Genomic DNA, 26,087 nt, shown 5'->3' with positions numbered 1-26,087 from the left:
TGTACAAGATACACGACCATATAAAGAATACTTGTACAAAAATGAGTTTTCAACAAAGGAATTACTCTCGCCTGCTCGGTCAGACGAACCAGCCCGATTAAGTCTTAGATAAAACCTTTCTGGTTGCATTACTAACTCCAACATTTAACATTCCTTAGACCAACAAAATTAAGACAATGAATACTTAAAGTTGAGCATGGGTTAATTTCCAACCAACAATCACACATGCACGACCATATCCTCCATATTTCACAAATACATAGCCATTTCATTCGGACTATGCATATTTTGGTCAAATAGTGATATTTCACCGATATTCTTGAACGATTATTACTTTAAGTTAAATTAACACATATACCCCACGATAAACATTCCAAGTTTATCTAAACTAATTAGTTCTAGCATATATTGAAGTTTTGTCGGGGTTGGCTAAACTTGACCCGCACCCTATCTCATACGAGTAAGTTATATGTTGTGACGCATGGCTCAAAGCCTCGAACCCATGTACCCATTTTGTCACGTTGGGTCATGTTTTTGTGTTTTAGAGTTTTAGACCAAATTCACATACTTCTCCTCTTTGGCTTTGTTTGGTTCAATATTCGTAAAGGAAAGAAAGGGAATGAAGGAAAGGGAAAAGAAAGGAAGAGAAGGGAAAGGAAAGAACCTATATCATCTAATGTTTGGTTTGATATTACAATATTAGTAAAAGAAGGAAATTGAGATAACTCTATTGTTTGGTATGACATTCATAAATTTTTCAGTTTAATAAATTTAATTTTTTTTTTCCCTTTCAAATTCCTCGGGGAAGATTGTGTGAAGGGAGCTTTCCTTCAATTTCCCTTCATTTCCTATCAAATCACATTTAATTTTTAAAACCAGAATCTATATTTTTCCTTTCCTCTTTTTTCTTTTTCTTTTCCTCCCAATTCCTCCCAACCAAAAAGGCCTAGAAGTGTACGCTGAATCCTCCATTGAAGCGGCTCTAAGCTTTCTCTCCTCCATTGAAACAGCTTCAAAGGTAAGATTTTTTTTTTCTTTTTTTTCTGTGATTTAATAATCGAATATCAATTTCACAATCCAGGGTTTATCTTCACTCTATCGTAAATTTGATTGTAAGTATAGTCAATTTAGGGTTCTTGTAAGGTGGACTATAGAACTATGGGTTATAATTACTGAAGTTATGGAAGATTATCTATGTGCAATTTACGTTGATATTATTAAGAAAAAGGTTGAAACACCCTTAATTTGAATTTTGGTTTTTGAGAAAATTTAGCGCCAATTTCCTAACATTAGGATTATTCATTTATTCTGGTTGTGCAAAATTTACTGTATTATCATATTTGTGGATTTGACGAGCAAACAAAATTCAATTTTAAAATTGACAATCGGGCACAATGTAATGTGACTGTGAATTAGGACTTTGACTCCTGCTCTTGGGTTTTCTTCTCTATTGGGTGGGAGGATTATGATTTCAATATGCAGTGTTTAAGCTCTAGTTGAATTTTTCAAGCTCGAGGATAGTAAGTGTCGCTTTTTTTTTTTTTCTTTTTTGGTGTCGTCGATGTTTGTTGAATCAAACCACTGATTACACTGTGTAGTTGCCATTTGCCAGGAGCTCATGCTAGTGAACTATGAACTCATAATCGGAAATGGAAGTCGTCTTTACACTTGCCAGACTAGTACAAGTATGAAACAATTTTTAAAAAACGAAGGGAATACTTCCTGATTTTTTCTCTGCTCCCTTAGTCCCATTCTTATACTGGAAAACTCCTTAAAATCCTACAGGAAAAGTGGGAAGCAGAGCAAGAGTGATTGAGTTCCGATGACAGATATAGCCTCACTTTCTCTCTCCTTCCCCTCTGGCGCAACCTCCTCCACCACCCCGACACATTCATATTCATGTCTCCAGCCTCAAACACCAAAAACCCCAGAAATTTCTCCTTCAATGCTGAGGTTATGGAGGCCACAAGCTCAGAGAAATCTCCGAAATCAATGGTCCAAATTATTCTCCTCTAGAGATCAATGGCGCTCTTCTTTTACTTCAGGTCGATCCCATGCTACCTCTCTCGTTAACTCTTACCTCTCTATCAGGTATTGTAATGTTATAATCCCACTTTCTATTAATTTTTCATGAACATTTCTTTTTAATTTCCTTATTTCGACAGTAGTTGAATTTTTCAAGTCGATAAAATCGGTTCAAGTGCACGAAACAATGATTTATCAATTTTCATACTTCCTTTGTCTCCAAATAAAAGTCTTATTTGCCTTTAGCTTAAGCTTTTAGAGAGGTGAATAATAAAAAGAAGGATTTCAAGGTTTTTAATTATTGAAGGTGAATATTAAAAGAAAAAAAAAAAAAGTGGTGTTTGGTTGATTAAAAGTGTATAAAGAAATTAATGGAGTTTAGTTGATTAAAAGTGAATAAAAAAATAAATTAAAGTGAAATGAGACTTTTATTAAGGGACAAAGGTTTTGGGTGAAATGGGATGTTATTTGGGAACGAAGGGAGTATGCAATTTCAGTTTGCAAGTTAGCCAAGATATTAGTTGATTTGAACTAAATTGGTTAATACTAATCATTGTTTATTTTGACACACTATAATAATCTAACAACGACTTTAATTCCCCAAAGGATGGGTTCGGTTGCATGAACCAAGAATCTAACTAAATGCTATCATTTACAATGTGGGCTATAATCAATAGAAGGAAGTGTGATACTATTGGGGATGTTTTTTTAGAATATCAGTTTGTTGGTTTTATTTTATTTTTAAAGTGATTTTGATATGGAGGGAGGCCTGGAGGGTGTGGTGGAGTGGATTACATTACATTCAGTTGAAGTTTCTCAACATAGAATGATGAAATTTATTAAAATTATTGATGGATCAACACTGTCTGTGTCAGCACGGAAAATTTGATGGACATTTTCATGTCAATACATTTGAGATATGACATTGAAATTTATTTGAACAGAATCTTTGACCATGTTTAAGAATTAAGATGATTTGAGTTTTCATGCAGATATATGGATGCTATGGATTTGGGTGTCTTGGATGATATGCCCAATATACGAAAAAAGGCTTGTTCTAAATTACTTAAGCAGCTGGTTAGTAGGATGAGTCATTTTATTTTTGTTTTCATTGTGTTTAAATTTAAGCTTTCAGCATAAGTTGAGTGAGGATATAGCAAGAATATACTCTTTATTATATATTTGGTTAAAGTGATGACCGTATGTATATTAGGGGATTTTAACTTGTTTTTTGTCGTTAATCATATTCATGTAAAGGCAAATGTATGAACAATTGTTCTTCACCCAAAATAGAGAAAAAAAAAATAGAGAAGAAAAAATATATTTTGTTGGAAGTATCTCTAATTTTGATATTATTTTAAAACTTATGTCAGGAGCTTCAACGCAACCAACTTTTATCATCCTATAAGGCTATGGTATGTTTTCAAGACCTAGGATGTATTCTCTTTGCTTAACATAAGGTGTTCAATTCTGATGTGGTTGTAATTGTGATTTGACTTAACTTAACTTCGACTGTATTTTTACATTGATATAATAAAAAATAATATATATAATAAACAATAGTAAACTTTATCTAGTGAGATCTTGTTAGATTTGTATTAATGTGTATTCATATATCTAAATGTCTTAACTTTAATTGATACAAATACAGGTATCTGGCCATAAGTAAATGGAAATAAACAAAAATTTGGTTTGACTTTGATAAGAATAAGTAACAAGTTTTTGTAATAAGTTGAAGAGAGAAGATCTTGAATTGTCATCCTCCAAATTAGCTAGAAAGTATATGCATCAAGAGCTATGAATATGTCATGAAAAAGAATAACGAGTATTGTTATGTCAATGGAAGAGCAATAGTCAAACCCAAAGATGCCCCCCTCTCTGCCTAGGGTGCGCTTAAGGTGTAAGTTTCAAACTTTCCTTAGGCTTTGTATCACTAAGATATGCAGCTTGTTGCTAGAGTCGGGTGTTTTTCGTCATTGTTAATTTTTGTCAGATTTATTGGTGGTAGTCTTCTGGGATTATCATTTTCAGTGGAAATGCTATCAAGAGGGATGTCTGCGATTTACTTTATTAAATAGCATTGGATGACCTATTTGCAGGTTGCACTTGTAGTTGACATGGTGACTTTGAGCAAATCGATGAGGTGCTTTTCAAAAACTACTGGCAGTGCCATTGTACAATATTCTACGTTTTCAGAGAATAGCAATGATACTGGTGATGGTGGAGGAGCTCCAGTTGTCACATTTTTGTCTGTCTGTGCATTTGGTATGTTGATAATTGTTGTTTTGTTTATGCAAGCTTTAAGGATTGGAGGGTAACAACTCCATATATAAGTACTTTTTGCTAGAATACCTTACTGCTTGTTCATTGTTGTATGATGGAGTTTATTAGATATATAATAGCCTTGTGCAAAATATTGACCTCTACGTAGCAATTCACATCATTGGAAATGTTAGTGGAAAATGACAGAGCTTCAAAGAGAGCAGGCCTATCTTCAAATATATTACTGATGGAGTTCTTTTAGTAATGATGTCAGCTAGATATCATTGTTGATTACAATTGTATTTGTTCATTATTTTGTGTAACTGGTAACAAAAGAGATCTAAAAGACAAAAAAGGTTGTACTCAAGCTATCTTGTTATGGAGAGGTTAGGGTGGTGGAGTAAGATGTGTTGCTCACAAGTCCTAGTTTAGTTCACTGATTGAAAATCAACATGATGCGTGGATGTGTGGGAGAAAATTGTCTTAATAGATCAGCCTTTTCATCTAATCATCTTATGAATCTTAGATTACTGGCTAAAGTTTGTTTTCTGGAAAAGGTGTGAGTTAAAAACACTTTATTTACAAAAAAAAATGTGAATTTTATTTCCTAATCTTTTTCCTGTAGTTGGTCATGTAGGGCATAGAGGAAATGTGGTAGAGGTGTTTTGTACATTGATTATCACTGATTATTATATCAGATAAAATCTACCTCTGCTCTTATACTTGTTCTTACTTTGTCATTGCATAACAAATAATAAGCTTTGAACTTAAATCCCTCAATGCCTGCTCAGTGTAGGCATTTATGCTGATGGTGTAGTCAATTAGTCATTAATGTTGACAATGCTGTTTTCTTTTTCTGATTATACTCTTCCATAGAACATCATTTTTTGCAATGTATTTCCTACTTTAGGCCTCAGATTTTATGCTCTACTTATAAACATTTGATAGAACTGAACATCCTTTTATCTAAATGTCACAGTCTCTATTGTTATGAGCAAACTAAGTGTATACTATATCTTCTATTTTTTCAATAATTAAGTATTGGTTTGGGGGGATTGCATCTGAGCAAATATTAGAACTGTTACATTCCTATTTAACTTCCAGTGCTCATTATATAATCATCTTTTGTAATTGATTTAATGGATGCATAAAGTCAACCAATTTAGTATTCATCCATGCTCTGTTGAAAGTTAGTTTCTTGTTACGGTATCAAATACCAGTGAGCTAGCTGAATGATCTCGGTTGAGAACTTGAGTTTTCTGATCTTTGAACCTTCTTTTCAAGCAAAATATTACTTCTGCCATTGGACAGTGGACAGACTGAAGATTAATTTTTGTGACATAGCAGACAGACTTAACACTTCTGTACACAATTTAGTACCTACTCAGTGGATTGTAGGAATGGTGTGGTGGTTAGACATCAACCTTCCTGCTTCGGGGCAATCGGTTTGAATTATATTACCCCCATCCTCTCCCTGCACAGCTTGGCGGCGGCAGGGGGTGGGGGGGCGATCTACTCCCTACATCAGGGGGAAAAAAGTAAAGAAAAGACTGATTTTTGCTTCTTTACAATCACCATTATGATTGTACTAAAATCATGTAGTGGGGCTTATAAAGAGGGGTAAATTTGAACAAAATGCAATAAGGACATCATCTATACGTAGTACTTAATCTCATGCTGAGCCTTTCAAGCTGAAGGGGAGTGTTTTCTGCCTTATCATGAAGAAAACTTATGCATGTAATGTAAGTCATAAGTTGGTCTTCCATGGCTCCCTGAATGGGTGCAGCTTTTAATAGAGTCTGTTGAGTAGGAATTAACTTGTTTCGGCTTTTGTTCTTCCTTCACAACACCATGATCTCTGTTGTATACTAAGATTTTGTGAATTGTTGTGAATGTTTTTGTTCAATTGCACAAAATATGGATTTCCAAAACTTTGCTCCCAACTTGATTCTGCAGAACGTCTCACTACCACACTTACTGCAGATAGTACATCACATTGACACTCCTTGTATGTTAACAGGAACAATTTAGGTACTAGTATGAATGTGTCAGATTTCATATATCCTGCTTTTCTTGATTTATACATTTAATGTGGAATGATATGCTTAAACTCTTCATATAAGATGCTTAAAAATGTGCTATCTTTTTTTAAAGATATCTGATAAGTTTTAGCACTCGTGTTTTAGAGATGTTGGCCGAGGAGCTTGTCGAAATGTTCAAACAAGAGCTTGTTTTGAAGGTAATTGTCTTAATGTAGAATTCACATTACCTTTTCATTTTCTGTGTTCAAAATTAATTACTTTTTTTTATTTCTTACTTGTGTCAACAGCGTCTGCTTGTAGTTGAGCTGCTCTCCAAGTGTTGTCCAGAATTAGAGCAATTCAATCAATTGTCCTGGAAAGATGAACTTTATCATGGTGAAGCTAATGAATTGAACATGTGCAACTTGTACTCAAAAGATCCAGCTGAGCCATTTCTTCCCAAAATAAGTGGGTGGCAATCGAAAACTTCAACTGTGGAGTCTGAGAAAAATCCAAGCCACGATGTTTTGCAGGTATGATGGAACCAAAATGACATGTAACCATATGCTTAGAATGACTGCAATTATGATTATTTATTTTTTAATTTTGTAAATCATAGGTATCCTCTTTTACATGTCCTGACTCTGAAGAAAATAACTCTGGCCTATGTGGTGTTAGGCATGTGTTATTATAAGTTTACAGTTAGTGTGGAGGTTTGTGTTAGCTGAAGTCTTAGCAGTTCTCTCATGCCTTTGTCTTGTAGCTGAAGTCTTAGTGGACAATTAATTAGTATAATTTGTTTCTTAGTGCCATAATAGGTCAGGTTTTTAGGTTATTCCATACTCCAAAAGCATGCATTGGTTATAGAGCACTGAAAGTGTACCACCGTGCTGGCACCTCTCCACTCCTCTACCCCTCGACAGCCCAAACCCTCATTATAACCAATACCCAGTGAACTATGTAGACTTCCTGGTAAATTAGAAGTACAATAAACATAGTATAGCCCAATTAGCAGACTTTTATATTATTCATATATTTTAAAGTGACTAATTTCTTGAGAAAGAAAGGATACACTAACTTGTGTCCATCACTCTACTTGATTGTTGCCACATCATCCAAAGTATGTACTCTTAATTGTACCTTATAATTCCTCCGTTTCACTATAATTGCACACTTGCTACTTTCCAATGTTTCAAAAAAAATCCCAACACTTTTTTTTTTTTTGGTAATTTTTACAAGTTAATTTAATACTTTATTCATACTTTGCCTATTATTTTTCCCTCTTCACAATATCTTCCTTGTAATATATGTTTTGTACTTCTTACTTCTGTATAATCACATGGGTTGCTTTGCCTCTCACCTCTTGCCTAAATATATGTGCTTTATTCAAGTTTTGCAATTTTAGTGTAGTGGAGGAAGTACTTAGTTACTTTGCTATTATAATTTTAAAAAACATGGCCGTCTTCTAATGGTTAATGCACCAGATTCTAAGCCACAACTGCTATATGTAACATGGTGTGTGATGCTACTCATGACAATTATATTTTTTGAAAGAATGACAATTATATTTATTTTGTGTAGGTGTCATATTGCTCTATTTTAATTTCACAGTTTGTGTTCACATGCTATTGTGAACACTGATCTAAAGGGAAGAACTTAGTATAGAAAGGGGTGCTATAAATACGATTTCTAATGTTTATCTTTCTGTGACAGGTCTATCTCACAACATGGCTTGCAGAGGTCAATATAGATACATCCAGGTAAAGTATACTACTACAGTAGATATGAAAAGAAAGAACGTAAAGAAAACCAAAAGTTTATAACCAGTCACTCTTGCTATTATTAACATATGTATGCAGAGGGGGGTGGGTTGTACTTTTTCATAGGATCAAACAGGGCAATGTTGAATTTTCCATAATGTTTTTATTGGAAATGTCATTAATCTCTCCATCCCATAATTTACTATGCACATTAAATTGGCAATAAGGTATAAAAAAAATGTTGAGAGTAGAATGAAAATTTTGAAAGGGGAAAGGGAGAGAAAAGTGGTTAGAGCAAGCATTAAAATTGAGAAAGGTTTTATTATGAATATCCCAAAAAGTTTATAGCCAGTTGATCATGGGACGAAAGCAGCACTTCATATTGGTGATTAAGGCTAGTAAAAAAATGAATAGAGCCTGAGAATCTGAGCTGAAAGAACAGTGGTTAAAAGTTGGCAGATCTTCTTATTCAGTTCCCTGGCCCCAGCGCTTCCCCTTCTACTCTCCTAGAGGAGCCAATCACCTGCCCTCCCTTTTCTAAAACACCTACATGCTTATATAGCTATCACATTGATCATTTTTATAGGTTCATTCAAGTTCTTGCATAACTTGACAGGAACATAAACAGAATAGTACGGAGATGAGCTTTACCCACTCTCACAAACCACAAGAGAGCAATAAGTGTTTGTAATTTATACGACGTTAGAAGTGAAACCTGCAAAAACCAATTTTACATGTATGCTCCATTGTCATCTCACAATGATTGGTTATAGAGTTGATGAAGTTAGTAAAAGATTTGGCATATTATTTCTTGCCACACTAGCTTAGAAAAAGTCCTAGCACTTTGTTTGGGTAGCAAGATAGAAGATTAAGGAAGGGGTGGGAAAGAGGCAGAGGGGTTGGAGCTCATTTTCCCTTCAAATCTCTCCAATTTTGGAGGGGAGGTGTTTTCTTCTCCCCAACTTCTTATCCAAACAAGGGGACTTGTTACCCTCCCTTTTTCTCTGATAAAACTATGTCGTCTCCTAATTAGGCATTGGGTTTTAGGGAGAATCGGAATAAAGGTTGGCTTCTCTATCTATACCATTTCCCAAGGATTTTGACATCCTAGCACCGGAAAGAAGAGAACATTAAAGTGTGTTTGGATAGAGAAAGGGGAGGGAGTGGAAAGGATGGAAAGGAAAGGGAGGGGAGGGAAGAATGATGAGTTTTTCTTCCAAATTCTCTCCATTGTTGAAGAAATTCTTCAATTTAATCCCTTCATTTCTCTCCCCCTCCAACTTTCTTCTTCCCACATTTGTTATCCAAATGAAAGATAATTCATCCCTCCATTTCCCTTCCCTTCTTTTCCCTCCATTATAGAATTATTTTATTTTTCCTGCAGCTTGTAGATATTATCTAAGCATACTGATGTGTTTCATGACTTTCATCAGGGTGGAAGAAATATTTTTAATTGTTGGGGAGGAACTACGAACGAGCTTTTCATGAGCCTTTCAGATGCTGGCATTTACAGGAAAGAGATTAGATGAAGTGTATAGGTCATAGGGTCATATATAAAGATTAAGAAAGCTTAGGCCAAATATTTGTGTTGCCTTGATTAATTCTTTTGTTCTCGCATGTTATATTATTATTCTCCTTGTTTATGTATGTCAGCTAATTTATTTCAGTTAAATCATCACCATTGTTTACAGCCTATTAGCGTGTTGAAAAAACAATGTTGTCTCAGATCTCTCTTCTTACCCAGTTACCCGCCCCTTTTCGGTAGTTATGTGGAGAATGGAGATGTATAACAGTTTCAAGCTTCTCTTTTAGTTTTAAGGATGAATCAAAAACCTCTGCCAAAGTTATAAGTCATGTATAGTTAGCTAGCATTGGCATCTACTCTGTAATTTCAAATGCTTTGTTTACTTCCATTTTCAAATTTTGTTAATGTGTTCGCCTACACCTCTTTCTCTATCCTTTTCCCTTCTGCCTTGTTCTCATTTTTTTGACTATCGGCCTTTTCTCGAACGATTACTTTCAACCCAATATACATAATTCAACTTTTTTCGTCTGACTCCAACATTCATATTATTGTTTCGATTTTTGAAGATTTTAAACTTGTAATTTTTTAAAATGTGGAGAAAAGATGTGATTTTGCATGGGTTAAAAAAGTTTGCAAATATTTGGATTTTAAGATAGATTAGAAAAATAATTTTAAAATAGAAAACTTCATACTTTTAGATTTTCGATGTCATAAATTATTTATGTTATTAACTGCACCTACCCCCTAAAGTGTTTCTGGTATAATAACTCTTGTCAATAAAATACCTATTCTAACTATTCATTGCTTAAGGTTATGTTGTTGAACACAACCGAGTTGTACTTTGTGTTGTTCTATCTAATTTTGTCAATGAAAATAGGAGTATTATGTAGTAGTTAGAATAGGTATTTTTTTGTCCAATTTTCGAATATCATCCTTGTCTTTACCTATATTCAGTTAAAATTAGTTTTACAATTAAAAAATTATTAATAAAGCATTTATAACCAAACTTTTAAACTTTTTAGAAAAAAATGCCAAGAAGAATCTCATTTTCAACCATCTTTCACAAATAATCCCAACAATGATTATCCGGGCCTCCACAAGCCCCCATGTGACTTCACCCCTGTTCTCAGCACCATGCAGATAAGAAACAAATCCCTTTTGATAAGAAACAAAATTTCTGAAGCTCATACCAACAAATTCTTCTTGCCATTTTCTGGTTGCATTGAGCCACTGAACGAACCGTTAAGAAGAAAAAATCAACTCATCAATGGATGACATAGACAAGTTGATCTTGAGTGTGGATGAAGAACTCAACAACAAATGAGCCATTAGACGAGTCAACGGATAGGGAGGACCATGGCAAGGTTGAAATATTACCCTGCCATCGAAGCCAAGATTGTCTACAACAACTACAACCAGATAAATCTGGTTTAGGTTTTTGAATCGTTTTAGGAAAATTAAAATTTCTAAAAATGAACAAGTATTTTGTTAAGGAGATTCAAGGGGAAGGTGATAGACGGAGATGGATAAATCTAATATCGAACCTCCAATATCTGAGATTAATAATCAAAATAAGAAGTCCATATCAATCCTAATCTAAAATCCTTCTCAACAAAATGATAACCAGACACATCTCACATAATGTCTTTCTCAAGGATACGAACTTAACGATGAAAGAAATTAAATAAAAACACGTTTAGCTCAAAATAGATGAAAATATAAAAAGGGTAGGACAAAAGAAACCAGAGGAAGTACAAAAGACTTCGTTATAAAGCACATCCATAATTTTCCATGTATCTTTCAACACCACTCATTTGAAAAGCGATAAATGTAATGCATGAACATATCCTCTCATGTCTTACTCTTTTTTTTTAAAAAAAAAAAATTATTGAGGGACTGTATGTCTTATACTTTGTCAAATTAATCGTCGCATTTTCCTTGCCCAAATTAATTGCAACATTATTGTTATCAGTAAACCAATAATCCTACACTTGATCTTAGCCAAAAGGCCGAGAAGGGTATTTTTATTTTGATTCTACTATTCTTGAAATAAATGCCTAAACGATTCGCCGCAACTAACATGCAATGGGAGTACATTTTCCAGTAGGAAATACATTTGGCAGGAAAAAACAATAATTCTTTCACAGGACACTGTTTTGTAGCTTGAATGTCAAACTTCCCCGTACATAAGCGCCAAAACTCGAATGGAAGCAGAATATAAAAGAAATACTAGAGTACTCTTTTTCCTTTTTTTTTTTGGTTGCAGTAGTAAAAGTGGGTAACGTACTCACATAGTCAGAGTTGAGAATCTCATGAAAATGAGCATTAATCATTCATCTTCAAGTTCTTTACATATGGCAACATACATGTCAGAAATCTTCATCTGCCATTTCTACAGACCTAACACTTCCCCAACACAGCCTAATTCCACCCCAGTGCCTTTTTACCCCAACTGCGGCTTAATTTATACAACCAACAAAATCTTAGCATCCGCAGATCTAATCCATCATACATAACTGGAAAAAAAAATTGATGAACAAAAAAAAAATAAAGGGAAAAATAAAAAATAAAAGACGGCCAAATGAAGATTGATATCGAAGCCGTCAAGCCACCATGAACTGGCCGAGAAATTTACTTCAAAGGCATCAGAACAAGCATATATATAAATTTGCTAACCTTAGGCTATCTACTTTTTAAAACACTTTTAACAACCAGGGTAGGTTTTTTTCCTCCCTGTATGCCCAAAAAACACAGATTGGGGCAACTTCAGCTTTTTACCACTTCACAGGAGATTTACAGTGACTACTTTTTTTTCAAGAATAACATAATTGCCTTAGATTGAAGAGATAAAACAGCCTCTGTTCTGTAAAGAAGGAATTCTTACTGTCCATGTCCTCCGCCCTCATCAGTGTGGTTCTAAATTCAGGTGCACAGTGCCATAATGCCATATGTGAGAGGAAATAGAACTTTTAAGTGAAATATAGGGATTGTGGAGACAATAGACCCAATTCGGGAGGAAAATCAATAAATTAATGATGATCAAAGTGAAAGACATTGTACCCTCTCAGGGACATTCCTAGGCATGGGATGAGCAGAAACATATCTCTGTGGACATGGTTTCTGAACCGTCACTATTGCATCAGAGGACAATGAGGTCTCAGCCCCGTCAACTTGACCTCGGCCATGGAACCTAGCAAAACGATTAATGACCGAAAATCTCTCTAGATCCTGACAATCCAATCTGAAGTCCAGAATTGATGCACGCTTGTCCAATCTGTGAGCAATTGCAAACACCACCAATCATGAGCAATAAGGCATGAAACAATACAGCTATAAACCTACTATATGTGGGCTGTGAGAATGTCAAGATGCATGCAGCACTTGACTGGAATAATCATGAAAAGAGAAAAGCAATGGCAGCAAAATCCCATAAAGAACCCGTGATCCAGCTTAAAAACAACTAAAACTAGCCCGATAAATTTGGTTCCTGAATATAATTGATACACATATTTTACCAACCCAATAATTTAAGGGCCAAAACGAATCTATTCTGATTAGACCAATGTGATCAAGTGAATTTATTTAGTACTTCCTCCGCTTTTTTATACTTGCAACACACCTTCTTGGCAAGCTATTTAAGGAAGTGATTAGACTAGGTAAACAAACGAATTAAGCTAATATCCAAACCATAGTACCTTATCACTTTCTTCGTATTGGTGGTATAAATTTGTCAATTAATTTGTCCATTTACCTAACTTAAGATCTTCATTAAAGTGCGTGCCAAATTAATGTATTGCAAGTAAATAAAAACCGAGGAATTCTATGAGATATTGCAAAAAGCAAATTATATGAATTATACTAAACAAACCTAGAAAATTTCACATTATAGCCACTATAATTGACAAATTTAGAAAATTTCACAACACACACACACAAATGAGAGAAAAGAGACTTAAGAGCATATTTGGCAAGTGTAATTTAATGGTTGGAAACAGAATCAATTAAACGGGTAATGATTTCCACCTATTTGTTACCTCTCTAAAACCTAAGGTAAAAATTACCCTCACCCTCCTCAAACAAAAAGAAAGGGAGAAGTGATTCCTTTCCATATTTAAACCAAACAAATAAAAAAGGTTAGAGGTCATTGTTTCCTTTTCCCCCTCCTATTTGTTTCCTTTCCCTTCTGTTTCCAATGTTCGTACCAAACACCCCCTTAGTTAACCATATGGCTACCTCAAACCAGATACTTTAAGCTGCAATCATGCACTTTGTAGCCCAAATTCAAATAACCCAATATACGCTTAGACTTAAACCTAAAGCACCTACTTTAATATCTAACCAACCTGTTTGAGAAGTCTAAAATGCTAATAACATATACGTCCATAAAAGAAATTACAGCATTTCTATTTAACAATAACCAACAACACGGATCTGAGCAAAACTACTTCCTCCCTACGTAGTACACAATTCTATGATACATACAGAAGATATTTCATCTTTTATTTCGGTAATTCTATGCATCGTCATTTCACAAGGATTAAAAAAAATAAAATAAAATAAAATCTGGACACTTGTTTAAAAACTGCAGACAAAAACAAGTTGGATAACATAGAAAAGCTGATGGAGGACCAAGCAAGCTCCAGAAAAATCAACAGATCAAAAAGGCCACGGGCCCATAGCAGACAGATTACAACCAAAGTATTAGGTACAACACAAAAATATTTCATCAGCATAACAAATTGACATTCATAACAGAATCACAATTTGGTTGTGCAAAAAGGAAATAATTGAGCCAAATGACCATTCTGTTAAGGATGCTTCTCTGATTCTATGTCACATAGAGTAACCGAGGCCAGCCTAGTTGCCGTAAGGATCTTTTCAAATACTAATCAAATTCTTTACCGAGGCAAAAAAAAAAAAAAAAGGCCGGCTATCCAGAAGATCCAGAAAATATGCACCATAACCTCAGAAGTGAAAACGAAAAGCTACAATTTAAGGAACAGAAAAGCCAAAAATGTTACCTTGATAAATCATTTTCCAGCCCCTTAGCTCTAGTAGCAAAATCTTCTACAACTTTTGTAAAGTACTGATCTCGAATTCTCTCTTTGGGCTTAACCTTCCCAGACCGGCTATAAGTGCACCACGGTAACAAAAGTCAAATATTAGTAAAAAAACATTTTTTTTTTTTATCTAAAACCAGCTCAAGATCCTGGTAAAATAGTAAAAACAAAAAATGGGGGAAAAAACTAAATTCACGAGCAGGGCTTACGGATTTTCAATTTCAACTGACGAATTGCTTTCCACACCACAGGTTAGGCTGCATGCGTCACCTACTACAGATCTTGCAAGAGAATACACAATAGTTTCATAATTGGAACTCGCATCAAGTGAGAGAACTGCTGCTGAAGGGGGTCTAAACACTTGTTGCATAAGCTGTGTGGTTAACACAAGCCTTCTTTTTGGCCTAATCATCGGCAGTAAATCTTCACAGTTATCAGTTTCATCTTCAATCTGCACAAGAAAAAAGGATGTCACTTTCCTTCATGATGATGAGGAATACAAGAATCCTGTGGATCATATCACCGTAACATGCACACCTTTTCAATTAATCGGTTTGATGATTGAGCCCAATCTACTTCTGCCGAACTGCATATAAGAAGATTCAGAAAATGTCAATGACGAGTACATTATATATATATATATATATATATATATATATATATATATATATATATAGGGGAAAGCTCTCGTGAAAACCCATCCTTTATGTGAGAGACTGAGAACACTCTTTATATTCTAAAGTTTTAATCATATATGTTAAAAAATTTCAATCAGGTGTTCTAAAGCGTAAACAAGTTAAATTAGATGTCCAAAATTATAACTCACATGTTCTAAATCTTAAATTAGTTGATCAAAATTTTAACTTTTATGTCCTAAATTTTAAATCATGCGTTCTAAATTTCTACTCGTATGTTCTAACCTTTAACCTCTCATGTTATAAATTGTACTAAGATGTTCAATCAATCAATCAAAGGCTTAATCCCATAAGTGGGGTCGGCTACATGAACCAAAAGTGATTATTCTGTATAGTCATCCAAAAATTCATTTACTAATATGTTCTACATTTTAAATCAAGTGTTTACTCACATGTTCTAAATCTTAAATTAGATGTTTTGAATTTTAAATCAGGCTCTCACATATTCTAATTCTTAATTCAGATGTTCTAAATTTTTTCTCAATATATATTAAATACTGAATCATGTGTTATTAATTTTAAATCAACTGTTCTAAATATTAACTCACATGTTCTAAAATTTACATCAATTCTCATATAAGTATGGTGTTCTCACATAAGGACCTATTCTCACCAGATCCCTCTCCTACGCAGCATACAAAAAAAATTGTTAAGATCCCATAGCCAAAGAGCCCAATAAACCAAACCCCAAGGTAAATATAAAAAAATAATAATAATAAATAAATCAATTAATTAATTAATTAAAAATAAATTGTTAAGAAAAGGCAAAGTAAAACTTTTTGACGCAGCAGCCTAAACTAAAAAGAAAGACATGTTCCTATTCCTAGTATGCAAATCTATGAGTTAGCAACAGAACTCACCTCAAATTCTGAAGCCTCTTTAGATTCTGTCCAATTTCTTTGTTCCATGAAAGAAGATCAGATGTCGCAGTCTTCCGTTTCTTGGTCCTCATAGACACCAAATTTGGAGTAGAGACATGGGGAACCAATGCATTAAGAGAAGAGACATGCTCACTAGGAGTATAAGCATTTGCAGTTTGGCAAGTATTTGCAATCTGATCACTTTCAGTGACAGCATTATCCAACTGGACTGAATTATGTACAACCAAATTGCTTGGAGACTTCCCACTGATGAACTGCTGTTCCACATTCTTCATGATTGGAACTCTAGGCACATTATGCACTGGTAACATATGCCCATTTTTAAAGGTTCCATACTGCTCAAACCAGGATGGGGCCATCTGTGGACTTATTCCAGTATGCTCACTTCTACAAGCAACATTTCCAGTTGCAAATTTTTGAGGATCACTACGACCAAACGAGAGCATATCCTGGGAAGCTACAGTTCCATGTGGCAACTGAAAAGAAGTATTCCTATTACCTGGCTGAGGCGAAAAGTTATACATCTTGGCATCTACGCCAGAAACTGAGGTCTGGCTCATTGACGGGTCACTAACCATAATATTCATATTACCAGTGCCAGGCTCTCCTGCCTGTCGGCCCTGTCTTATCTGTTGCGGATCAAGACCACTATCCTGTCCCCTCAATCTCTTTGATTCTCGATGGCTAGGGTCTGTAATCATGCTCTTAATACCTTGCATTTGATGCAGCAAGGAGTAGCTGTTCTGTGCACTATTATTTGGTTTAACTAAATGATTAAATGCTTCAATATCTTTTTGGCTCACGGCAGAATTTGAAGGAGAAGCATCCGATTGATGCCTTGCAGAAGGTTCTTCTTCCTGAGATTGGCCAACTGCCTTCATAACAGGTCGTCTTTCTGCTGCTTGGAGCTCCTCCCCACCTACAGTATTTTGAGAATTTAATGCATCAACTCTTATCGGACCTTCTTGCTCATCCTTCTGTTGGGGAAAAGAGGTTTCCAAAGCATCAGATGACTGAAAAGACTTGGTTAACTCAGGAGCATTACAAGCTTGAGCCCCCAATAACTGTTGCTGTGAATTCCATTGATTAGATCCTGGCGGTAAAAGATTATCCTTCCTAGGCATCCCAGCCATAGCAGCGCGAAAGGCGGCTGGCATTTGATGCACTAACCCTCTCATGCCAGATTGATTCATCTCTCTCCCCGACACCAAACTGTTGTGTGAATTACTAACGGGATGATTGGTCATAGCCTGAAGTTGAGATTCATTTAACTGTGTATCATGGTAAGCATGCCTATTAAAAGACATGGTAGGAGATTGATCACTGAAAAATTTTCCGCCTGGAGCAGTAAAGTGCTGACCCTGAAGTGGATTTTTTGTATGAGGACCAGTTGACAAAGGAGCAGAAGAATTCCCTATCATGTTAGGCACCGAAACAGCATCTGAATTTCCCAAACTAGCAGTTTCATTTCCAGATTCCATTTGAGTATGCTGTTGTGAAGATGGTACGCATTGAGCAGAAGAGGCAGAAGGCAACCATGCATGTATTTTATCTCCTTTCTCAGAAGCTACATGACCTGAACTGGAAGAATCAACAGTTCTTGAAGAGGTTTGAGCAGCAGCATTAATATTACAAGGTGTAATTCCTTGAGATGGAGGAGCTAGTTGCAAACTAAAACCATGAGATGTGGAGAACTGACTTTGACTAGGCCCAGCAGGTCCACCAGCGGATACATCAGAAAATTTATTATAATCAGTAGAACTGAGATGGGAGGTAACATTTTGCTCCTTGGATTGATCAACCTTATGAAGAAGCTCAAGCATGTTCTGACTGCAACAAGGCATCAAGATTATAAAAATAGAATGCAAATAAGAAAGAGTAACAAAAACCAGTGTGTAAATGACTTGGGGATAAAAAAAATCCAGCATGCTTACTAATATTCATCACAAGGTCCACAACAAAATAAATCATAGGCAATTGCCTTCCAGTAGCCAAGTAGGAAATAATACACGAAAAAAATACTATATGTTCCATGACTACCAGAAGAAGAAAAGCAGTCCATAACCAGTGCCATTAGGCCCGTTACTGTCTTTCACTGCAATCACAGATGTAGATATCCCTTCGCTTGTAGAGCATTATGAATAACGCTAATTAAGTGAAACAGAACAAATTTCCTATAACTGATAGCAATATCATAATGTAAATGAAGCATACAAGAATCACGGCAACAATTATTGTGTCAGCAAGAATTAAGAGAAGCAACCCAAAGTAACTTGAAACCCAAAATAAATAAATAATAAAACAAGAAAATAACAAATTCTCATAAACTTGCTCAGGTAGACAAGCACAATAGAATGTAACCAGAAATCAAAATATACATATACTTCACAAAAATTTAAAGATCCAGGGACATGTGCCCACTCTCCAAATCAATGTAAAAGAAATCAGGAAAAGGAATTCAAAGGCCCCGACTCCCTGAGAATTTCTTCTCAGGATATGAAGAAGAAAAATCCAAAAAACAAAAAAAAAGCATTACCTTGGTAACATATGTTGGCTTGGCGAAGAAATTTCACCAGATCTGACAAAGGGTGCAGACATATTAGGTAAGTAGCCAGGGTGAAGAGCACCAGACGATACTCCACGCGATACGTTAACAGTTCCATGAAAATTAGATACCCTACCCTGCAGTGGAAGAAAATTAACTGGCTGGTACAGTATACACATATTTATACAGATGGAGGAATTAACGTGCGCAGACATTGAAAGGGATAGGGAAAAAAATTCTGCTGAACAAGGAAACAATAACTAACCTCCATGTCTGTAAAGTTAGTGCTCAATGGACTATGAAACCTTGGGTTTGCTTCTTGACCTTTGATTCCTGATGAAAGATGCTGCTGAGGCATGGGCTGTGAATGTAAAATTTGTTTTGCTGCAAAAGAAGAATCTGAATCCATATCCACATCACCCATGGGATGATACTGGAATTTCCTAGATACAGGCATTCTTTTGCCAGCCTGACCAGATGACTTTTCTTTGCCTGCAGGCAAACTACGTCGTTCAGAAGCATCTGACCACATATTCTCTCTCAAACCACCAACTGGAGCATTATGGAGAAAATTGCTGCGGTGGCTATCATTGGAAGTCTCTCTTTTATCACTATTTTCTGTCTCATGCATCTCAGCAGCTCCATCATCAGTGCTATTATCTGAAGATTCCAATATAGGGGGTCCCTTGTTCAAATTATGCTGGTCCCTACTTGAAACCTCCAATCCAGACTTTCCAGTAGGATTGACTGATTTCCACAAATCAAGATGATGGTTATTAGGAAGCCTTTGGTTGGATTCAAGGTTGACCTTTATAGTGTTCTGACCAGGAGCAACAGCGTCATCTTTAGAGCTGACAAGTGAATTCCCCGTTTTATCATTAGAATAAGAGACAAGCTCAGGCCTCATAGCAGCACCCTGACCTGTATCCATGCCTACTTGCATGTTACGATGTTCACCAAGCAAGTTACCCTGGTTTGTAGCGGGTATACCACCATTTACAGGTACAGATCCAATGAAATTCGAATGACTTTGTCTACTGGATTGTTGGCCATTGTTGTCATGCAAAAACATATTTTGCTGATGGCTCCAGAAGCCAGTATCTGACCTGGAGCAGTCTCTTGAAGAATTAGAATTTTCAACCACCTGTTTCTCCTCAGCATGTGGCTTCTGCTGGTTGCTGTCCAACCACCTCCTTCCTTCCTGTGCAATTTGATTTTCTGTCTGTAAATAATCTCTTTTCTGATTTAGAAATGGCTGCTGTTGCCCAGAATTGTTAACATAATTATGACTTGTGTTTAAATTATGGGTGCTCACATCACTGCTGCTAAGTCGAGGACCCGGTTGTGATTTCTCATCACCATGAAAAACAGTAGGATGCTGGTTGCCAGACTGTGACCTGGGATTTTGAGAGCCTAGGCCACTCCACTCTTCCTGCGTCCCAACATCAGCACTGGAGGTTTCTGCCACAGCAGACTGCATAAGAGCACTCCAGGTCCCACTTTGCATTGAAGGAAGACCGCTGAGGAGATCTGGGGCATCTCCACTACCTGTAACTGATGGCCCACCAAATGCTTCCCAGATATTAACATCACTCCCAAACAAAATCTTTTCTTCAGTTGGATCTAATGCAACAGCAGAATGTGTAGACGCACCCTGTGAAGAAGAAGTCTGAGTTACAGATTTTTCAATCAACAATTCTGAACCACCAGGAAAACCTTGTCCACCACCTTCTGACATGGGCACATTCCTCTGCTGCACCTGAGTGGAGCCTCCCATATTAGCCACATTCCCTAATCGTTGACTAGAGGCCTGCTCAAAAGAGCTTTTTCCTTCAGAACCATATCTGGATACTGAAGGTCCATCCTTCACAGCCTGCTCTGCAAGTGAACCATATTGATTGCCAGAAAAAGAACTATTTGGAGCTGGAACCTGAGGTAGTCCAGGTTTATCTATGTTGCTGTGAGAGAATGCATTACCACTTCGCGAACTAGAAACAGGAACCCCATAGAAAGATTGCGAATTATGTTGAGGAATCAAACCCATTAATTGCATTGCTTGGCCTTGCTCTGGGGTTATCATAAATCCATTAGAATATCCTTGCACAGACGAAGACAATCCACGCTGCTGCCAATTTGCGTTGCCAGCCATGACTTGAGATGACCATGGATAATTAGATGTATCACGCATGGCATTACCATTAATACCTGGTTGATGCTGTCCTGTGGTCTGATTTGGGAAGGAGGAAATATGGCTCGACCCACTTCTTTGCAGTGCTTCTAGTTGTTGAAGCTGTTGCTGCCTCTGTAATTCTTGCATTTGTTTTATCATAATTTGCTGCTGCAACTGAGCATCATTATTTCCAGGCTGTTGCCGAGACCAGGACTGTAGCATTCCTGGTTGCTGACCGTTCATTTGCTGTTGACCACCTAGAAAATTGAAATTCATTGGTGATTCTGAGCCTCCAAAGCCAGCTGAATTTGAATGCTGTGAGCCACTCCTCTGCTGTGAATCGGGAACAGACGGACTCCTTGATGTTAAATTATGTCGATCAGGTTCTGTATCCGCTCCCAGAAAGTTTGCCTCATTCTGCCTTGTATGGCCAACTTGAGAAGCATGCATAAATCCATTCAAATTAAGCTGCTGAAGCTGTGATGGAGTTTTAACAAATTCAGGTCTCAAACTTGGCCGTGTAAAGTTCAACCCATGTGAACTCAGTGAGAACTGATTCCCTTGCCCCTTCTCAATGTCTACACAATATGAAAACAAAAAGTTTATGAACACCTAAGAAAGGAGAAAGGTATCCTTACAAAGAAAAAACTAAAAGACCACACGATATCAAGCCTCCAAGAAAGGGAGGAAAAGAGTAGCAAAAATCTTAGTCACCTGATTGTTGTGCACTGTAATTCTCAGAACCAGAATTCACAGGTCCGCCAGTCTGTCTCTCATTAGCACTCCAAACATTATTGTTATTATTATTATACACTGGCCAATTAGCCGCAACAAGTTGTGTATGATGTTGGTCCTGTGACAAGTTACCTTGATCAAAGAAATTGTGGATCCTATCACCAACTTCGTTTCCAGGCATAGATTATTCTAACTGCAAATCTTCAGAAGCTTGCATGCATATCAAAACAGGGCTACCTAATACAGAACAAAAACTGCTCAATATAGAGATTACAACAATTTCAAAGGTAACTGAATGTTCCATGTCAGTAATAACAAATCACATGTGCACTACACACATCTTTCGTGGTACATTGAGGTATATACCTATGCAATTGTCATATCATCAATACCGCTTGAAATCTCATTTCAAATCCATCACTAGAGTACATGAACAGAACCATAATGCAATTATATGGAATACAGAAAAGGCAACCAAGAGAATGATGTGTGCTTGCACAAGTACTCAAAGTCACACACGTACACAAACACCTGGGAAGAGTGACTGGTAAGCTCTCACCACCTCAAGAAGCAACTTCAATACTGAAATATTCAAGTTCAAGTATGTATATTCCAATCTTCCTTGAAAGTTATTAAACAATACGAGTTCCATATTCGAAATACTAGGGTAGAAAGTTTCTAAAATAAAACAATACACAAGATGCCTACTCAAACAGAACAATACTTCAGAAAGTTGGCATTTTCTCCAGATATTTTACGCCATCCAAAAAACCCTTCTTACACATTCATAAAGCCATTTAAAGCCAAAAAATGAAAATACAATTTCCAGCTTTACTGTCATTGTATCTGGCTCGTGAGACAACCTTATCACTTTTGCTCTTCGAGTCATTATTTATCATAAACCCAGCTAAAATGAACCAAAGACTATAATGCTAATTGCATTACCCCAAAAAGAATTATCATCAAGAGGATAGCAATAAGTATGACAAGCCAGAAAAGTCTAAGTGAATAGGCAAGCCCAGGACCTAAATCCTTTAAAAGTTATTAGATTGAAATCTTCAAAAGGTAGCAGGGCACCAAGAATATAACCCTGTATTCTAGAAGAATCAACTTGCTCCATGCAAAAAAAATTCAAACACCTATTCAGGAAAGGAAAGATACCTATTCTGCCAGGATTACATAGTACTCCAGCAAATAGTTACCATACATCAACTCCCTAAGATCATTTACGGGTCCTTTGTTTTGTGGATATCAAGAAAGGGAAAGGTGGTCTAAAACCTGTTTCCCTTTGTCGCTGTTTGGTAGGTGATTTTTACCATTAAATTTCCCTGTTGAATTCTTGGAGTTCCCATTTCCCATCTGTTTTGTTTCCCCTCCTCAACTTGGAACTTACCCGTTAACCCTTTGCCCTCTACCCATCCTCTCTACTTCTCATCTTCCATTCTCACTCCATAGTCCAAACCCATTCATCCCTGAAACTCTGGTGAAGATCCGGCAGATCCCCACGATATCTCTCATCAGCCCCGATAATTTTTCATTTTTCCCCCTCTATTATTGACTTTCGCTCTCTCATTTGTTCCTTTATTTCTCATTCTTCTTCAACTGATATCGTGGAATAACACTACTTCGTTGTTTTCCAAAGGTGCAACTTCAACAACTATCAAATCTCCAACTATTACAGCTATCTCTTTCATTAATTCCCCTCTGAACTATTCTGATTTTTTTTATACGAGTGTTTAACTTAAATGTGTTGCTAATGTAAGGGTCAAGCTAGTATTTCTATGAAGTTTTTATCGTTTTTATTTTGATTGTAGATGAGAGTTGTTAGAAGTTTGATTCCTAATTTTTAATGGTATTGGAATGTGACAATATCATTGTTTGTTTTTAGGTTGGAATTACAGAAAAAGGGAAAAAGATTTTATCTGGGATTAATATAGCTACGTTAAACCAAAAAATAGAAAACAGAATCAAGGGGAACTTCACTATATTCCTTTTATGGCATGAACCAATCAGATTAGGAAATTTTGGGTTATTCCTTTCTTTTCTCCTAGACTCCCTTGCTCAATTCCTTTCCCTTTCCCACCTGCGAACAAAACAACCCGACGAACATGGAAACGTTGTACTCTCTCAATTCAGAAATAAATTCACCATTATTCCTCAAACAATTTCTTTTAAGGTTCTGTATCCACCAATACTCTTCAATCCGACGAAAAGACATACCGCAATTATAGAAAAGACAAGTAATTTAAGTAAGAAGATCTAGTTCGAAGATAAATTAATTGATGTTACAGAACTTTAACACTGAGAATGAGTCACTTGCCCACGTGCAGCAAAGCAACCCCAATTTATACTACTAAATAAAAACGTTTACCCTACATAACCAATACATGCCACAAGATACTGGTAACATAGCAGTTCTTCCATTTAACTGAGATTAAAAGAGAGGGCATGCTCTAAGTAAGTGCCTTAGCAGCGACTGACACGTAAATCTAAAAAAATTCCCTAACATCTAAACAAACCCCAAGTAATGCACAACAATTATTCCCACAAATGCTCCCAGCTTCTCTCCTCCCTTAATCATTTACACCTTTGCTAAACTAGAGAGATTAAATTGTATGTCTAGGCCTAGTGGTTAAGACTAAGGGCTTGTGTACCATAGGTCACAGGTTCAAAATCCCATTTGTATTGTCCTTGTGATCATTCGGATCAAACATAAATAATTAACTAAACCAAGCAGACTAAACCCTGACTTTGTGCGGCTTCCGGGTCCGTCCCGGAGCCAGGGCAGGAGGGGCACCCGCCCTAGACCAAGGGAAAAGAGGTCCATTTTCATGGTTTCATCCTGACATTAAAGAGTTACACAAACCAAACCCTGCAACACATTAGCAACCAAAATTGACTCAATTATCAAACTAGACTCCAAAAATTACGTTAAATTCTTCGAGTATCTATAACCAATAGTTCAATTATCCAACTTCGAAGAACCCTAAATTGAGTATATACTGACAATTAAATACACGATTAACACTAGATTGTCAAAATTAATATTAGATGATTAAAGAAAAAGAAGCATCTAACCTTAGAGACTGCTTCAATGGAGGAGAGAAAGCTCAGAAGCCGCTTCAATGGAGAATTTCGAGTACGCTTCAATGGAGGAGAGAGAGAGGAAGTAGTACAGCGAGAAAGCGCAAAGCGTGAAATAGATCTAAAGGGGAAAAAAGAAAATAAGATCAGGAATATAAATGAGACGCCTATAATATACTCTCAAAAAAAAAATTACGGGACGTTTCTAATATCAACTGTCGAGATGTCAAAAACTGACTCGATTTGGAAACTTTACTTGCGTTGAGTTTGAGTCCGATTCAAATTGGTTTTGCACGCGAAATATCAGATGCGAATCCATTGTATATTACCGGCTTGGAGTTTAGTTAGTTGTTGTCTCATAATCTATCTGAAACTAGTTAGATACTTAGACGGTTAAATTTAATTTGGATAATTTTCAAATATGAACGCCTACCTATCTGAAACTTACTTGAAATCAATTAGATCCAAAATGTCAAAACTACCCAATTTTACCGAAATTGTATTTACTTGCTAAGCTATTATTGATCAACCTGAAACTATTTAATTTGAAACCAACTTTTATTTAATTCAATATAACATAACCCTACATGTTTTTAACCTGGGTTTGTTTTGTTTTCAACTTGCATTCAAACTCATCTATTTTTATGTTAAAACTTATAAATGAGTTATTGTTATGCTGACTTTATTTTCACTTATTTCAGAAAAAATAAATAAATAAATAAAAATAATAATAATAATAAATCATATATATTCAAATAAGATAAGTTCGAGCACAATAAGTTTTGATACAGGTTAATCAGGGACACCCAGTTTCAAATGACAATTTTAAAAAGTTTAAATAAGATCAGATAATTTATAATAAGTAAAAATTAGGTGAATATATCACACCTTGAGTGTTATTTTCCTTTAATTAATCTAAATTATTAACATGCCTTAACTGAGCAAAATTCTTATAAATATTTTATTCAACATAACTTGACTATACAACTTGTTCATTTTAATAATTATTGGTAAAAAAATTTGTTATTATCCTTAAGTGAAATTTTGTTTATGAACTTAATTAAAGAAATATTGATTGTTTGACATATGTTAATTTCTGTAAAGTTAAAGCATGAGTATTAATTTTATTTAAATACAAAAGGGGTCAAAACACCATTGAATCTCTCAAGTAGGCTATATTAGTATTTAATCATTTGAAGATTTGCGTGATTTTCAAATCTAACAAGCTTAAACCAAGCTTCTGGCTATTTTCCATGCATTGCATGCAGAAGGGGAGACACTTCGCATACAACATAGAAATCGAATTAGACTTAAGAGAGGCCAT

General features: G+C 35.9%; 2 protein-coding genes across 5 annotated transcripts; one reads left to right on the top strand and one right to left on the bottom strand.

Annotated features, from left to right (window-relative positions):
• The first annotated feature begins 635 nt into the window (after positions 1–635).
• On the top strand, positions 636–9,795 carry LOC110726358. 4 transcript variants are annotated; one of them, XM_021905830.1, is made up of 10 exons: positions 639–1,018; positions 1,613–1,685; positions 1,786–2,091; positions 3,018–3,102; positions 3,399–3,440; positions 4,125–4,290; positions 6,474–6,526; positions 6,617–6,841; positions 8,022–8,068; positions 9,502–9,795. In XM_021905830.1, the coding sequence occupies exons 3-10, from the start codon at positions 1,823–1,825 to the stop codon at positions 9,554–9,556; spliced, it is 942 nt and encodes a 313-aa protein (XP_021761522.1). In that variant the 5' UTR covers positions 639–1,018; positions 1,613–1,685; positions 1,786–1,822; the 3' UTR covers positions 9,557–9,795. The 4 variants fall into 4 exon arrangements, with proteins under 4 accessions (XP_021761524.1, XP_021761522.1, XP_021761521.1 ...); XM_021905829.1 differs by having other exon boundaries at positions 1,599–1,685; XM_021905831.1 differs by lacking the exon at positions 1,613–1,685.
• A 2,099-nt stretch (positions 9,796–11,894) lies between these two features.
• Positions 11,895–24,918, bottom strand: LOC110726357. Its single transcript, XM_021905828.1, has 9 exons — positions 24,758–24,918; positions 21,659–21,916; positions 19,040–21,522; positions 18,766–18,911; positions 16,209–18,059; positions 15,191–15,239; positions 14,863–15,104; positions 14,615–14,722; positions 11,895–12,867 (listed from the first exon to the last, which is right to left on the bottom strand). The coding sequence occupies exons 2-9, from the start codon at positions 21,858–21,860 to the stop codon at positions 12,633–12,635; spliced, it is 5,316 nt and encodes a 1,771-aa protein (XP_021761520.1). The 5' UTR covers positions 21,861–21,916; positions 24,758–24,918; the 3' UTR covers positions 11,895–12,632.
• Between the last annotated feature and the right edge of the window lie 1,169 nt (positions 24,919–26,087).

This window comes from Chenopodium quinoa, unplaced genomic scaffold (assembly GCF_001683475.1).
Source record: "Chenopodium quinoa cultivar QQ74 unplaced genomic scaffold, ASM168347v1, whole genome shotgun sequence".
In the NCBI taxonomy this organism is placed as follows: domain Eukaryota; kingdom Viridiplantae; phylum Streptophyta; class Magnoliopsida; order Caryophyllales; family Amaranthaceae; genus Chenopodium; species Chenopodium quinoa.
Note: the sequence above shows the minus strand (reverse complement) of the source record. Positions and strands in the feature narration are given on the sequence as shown.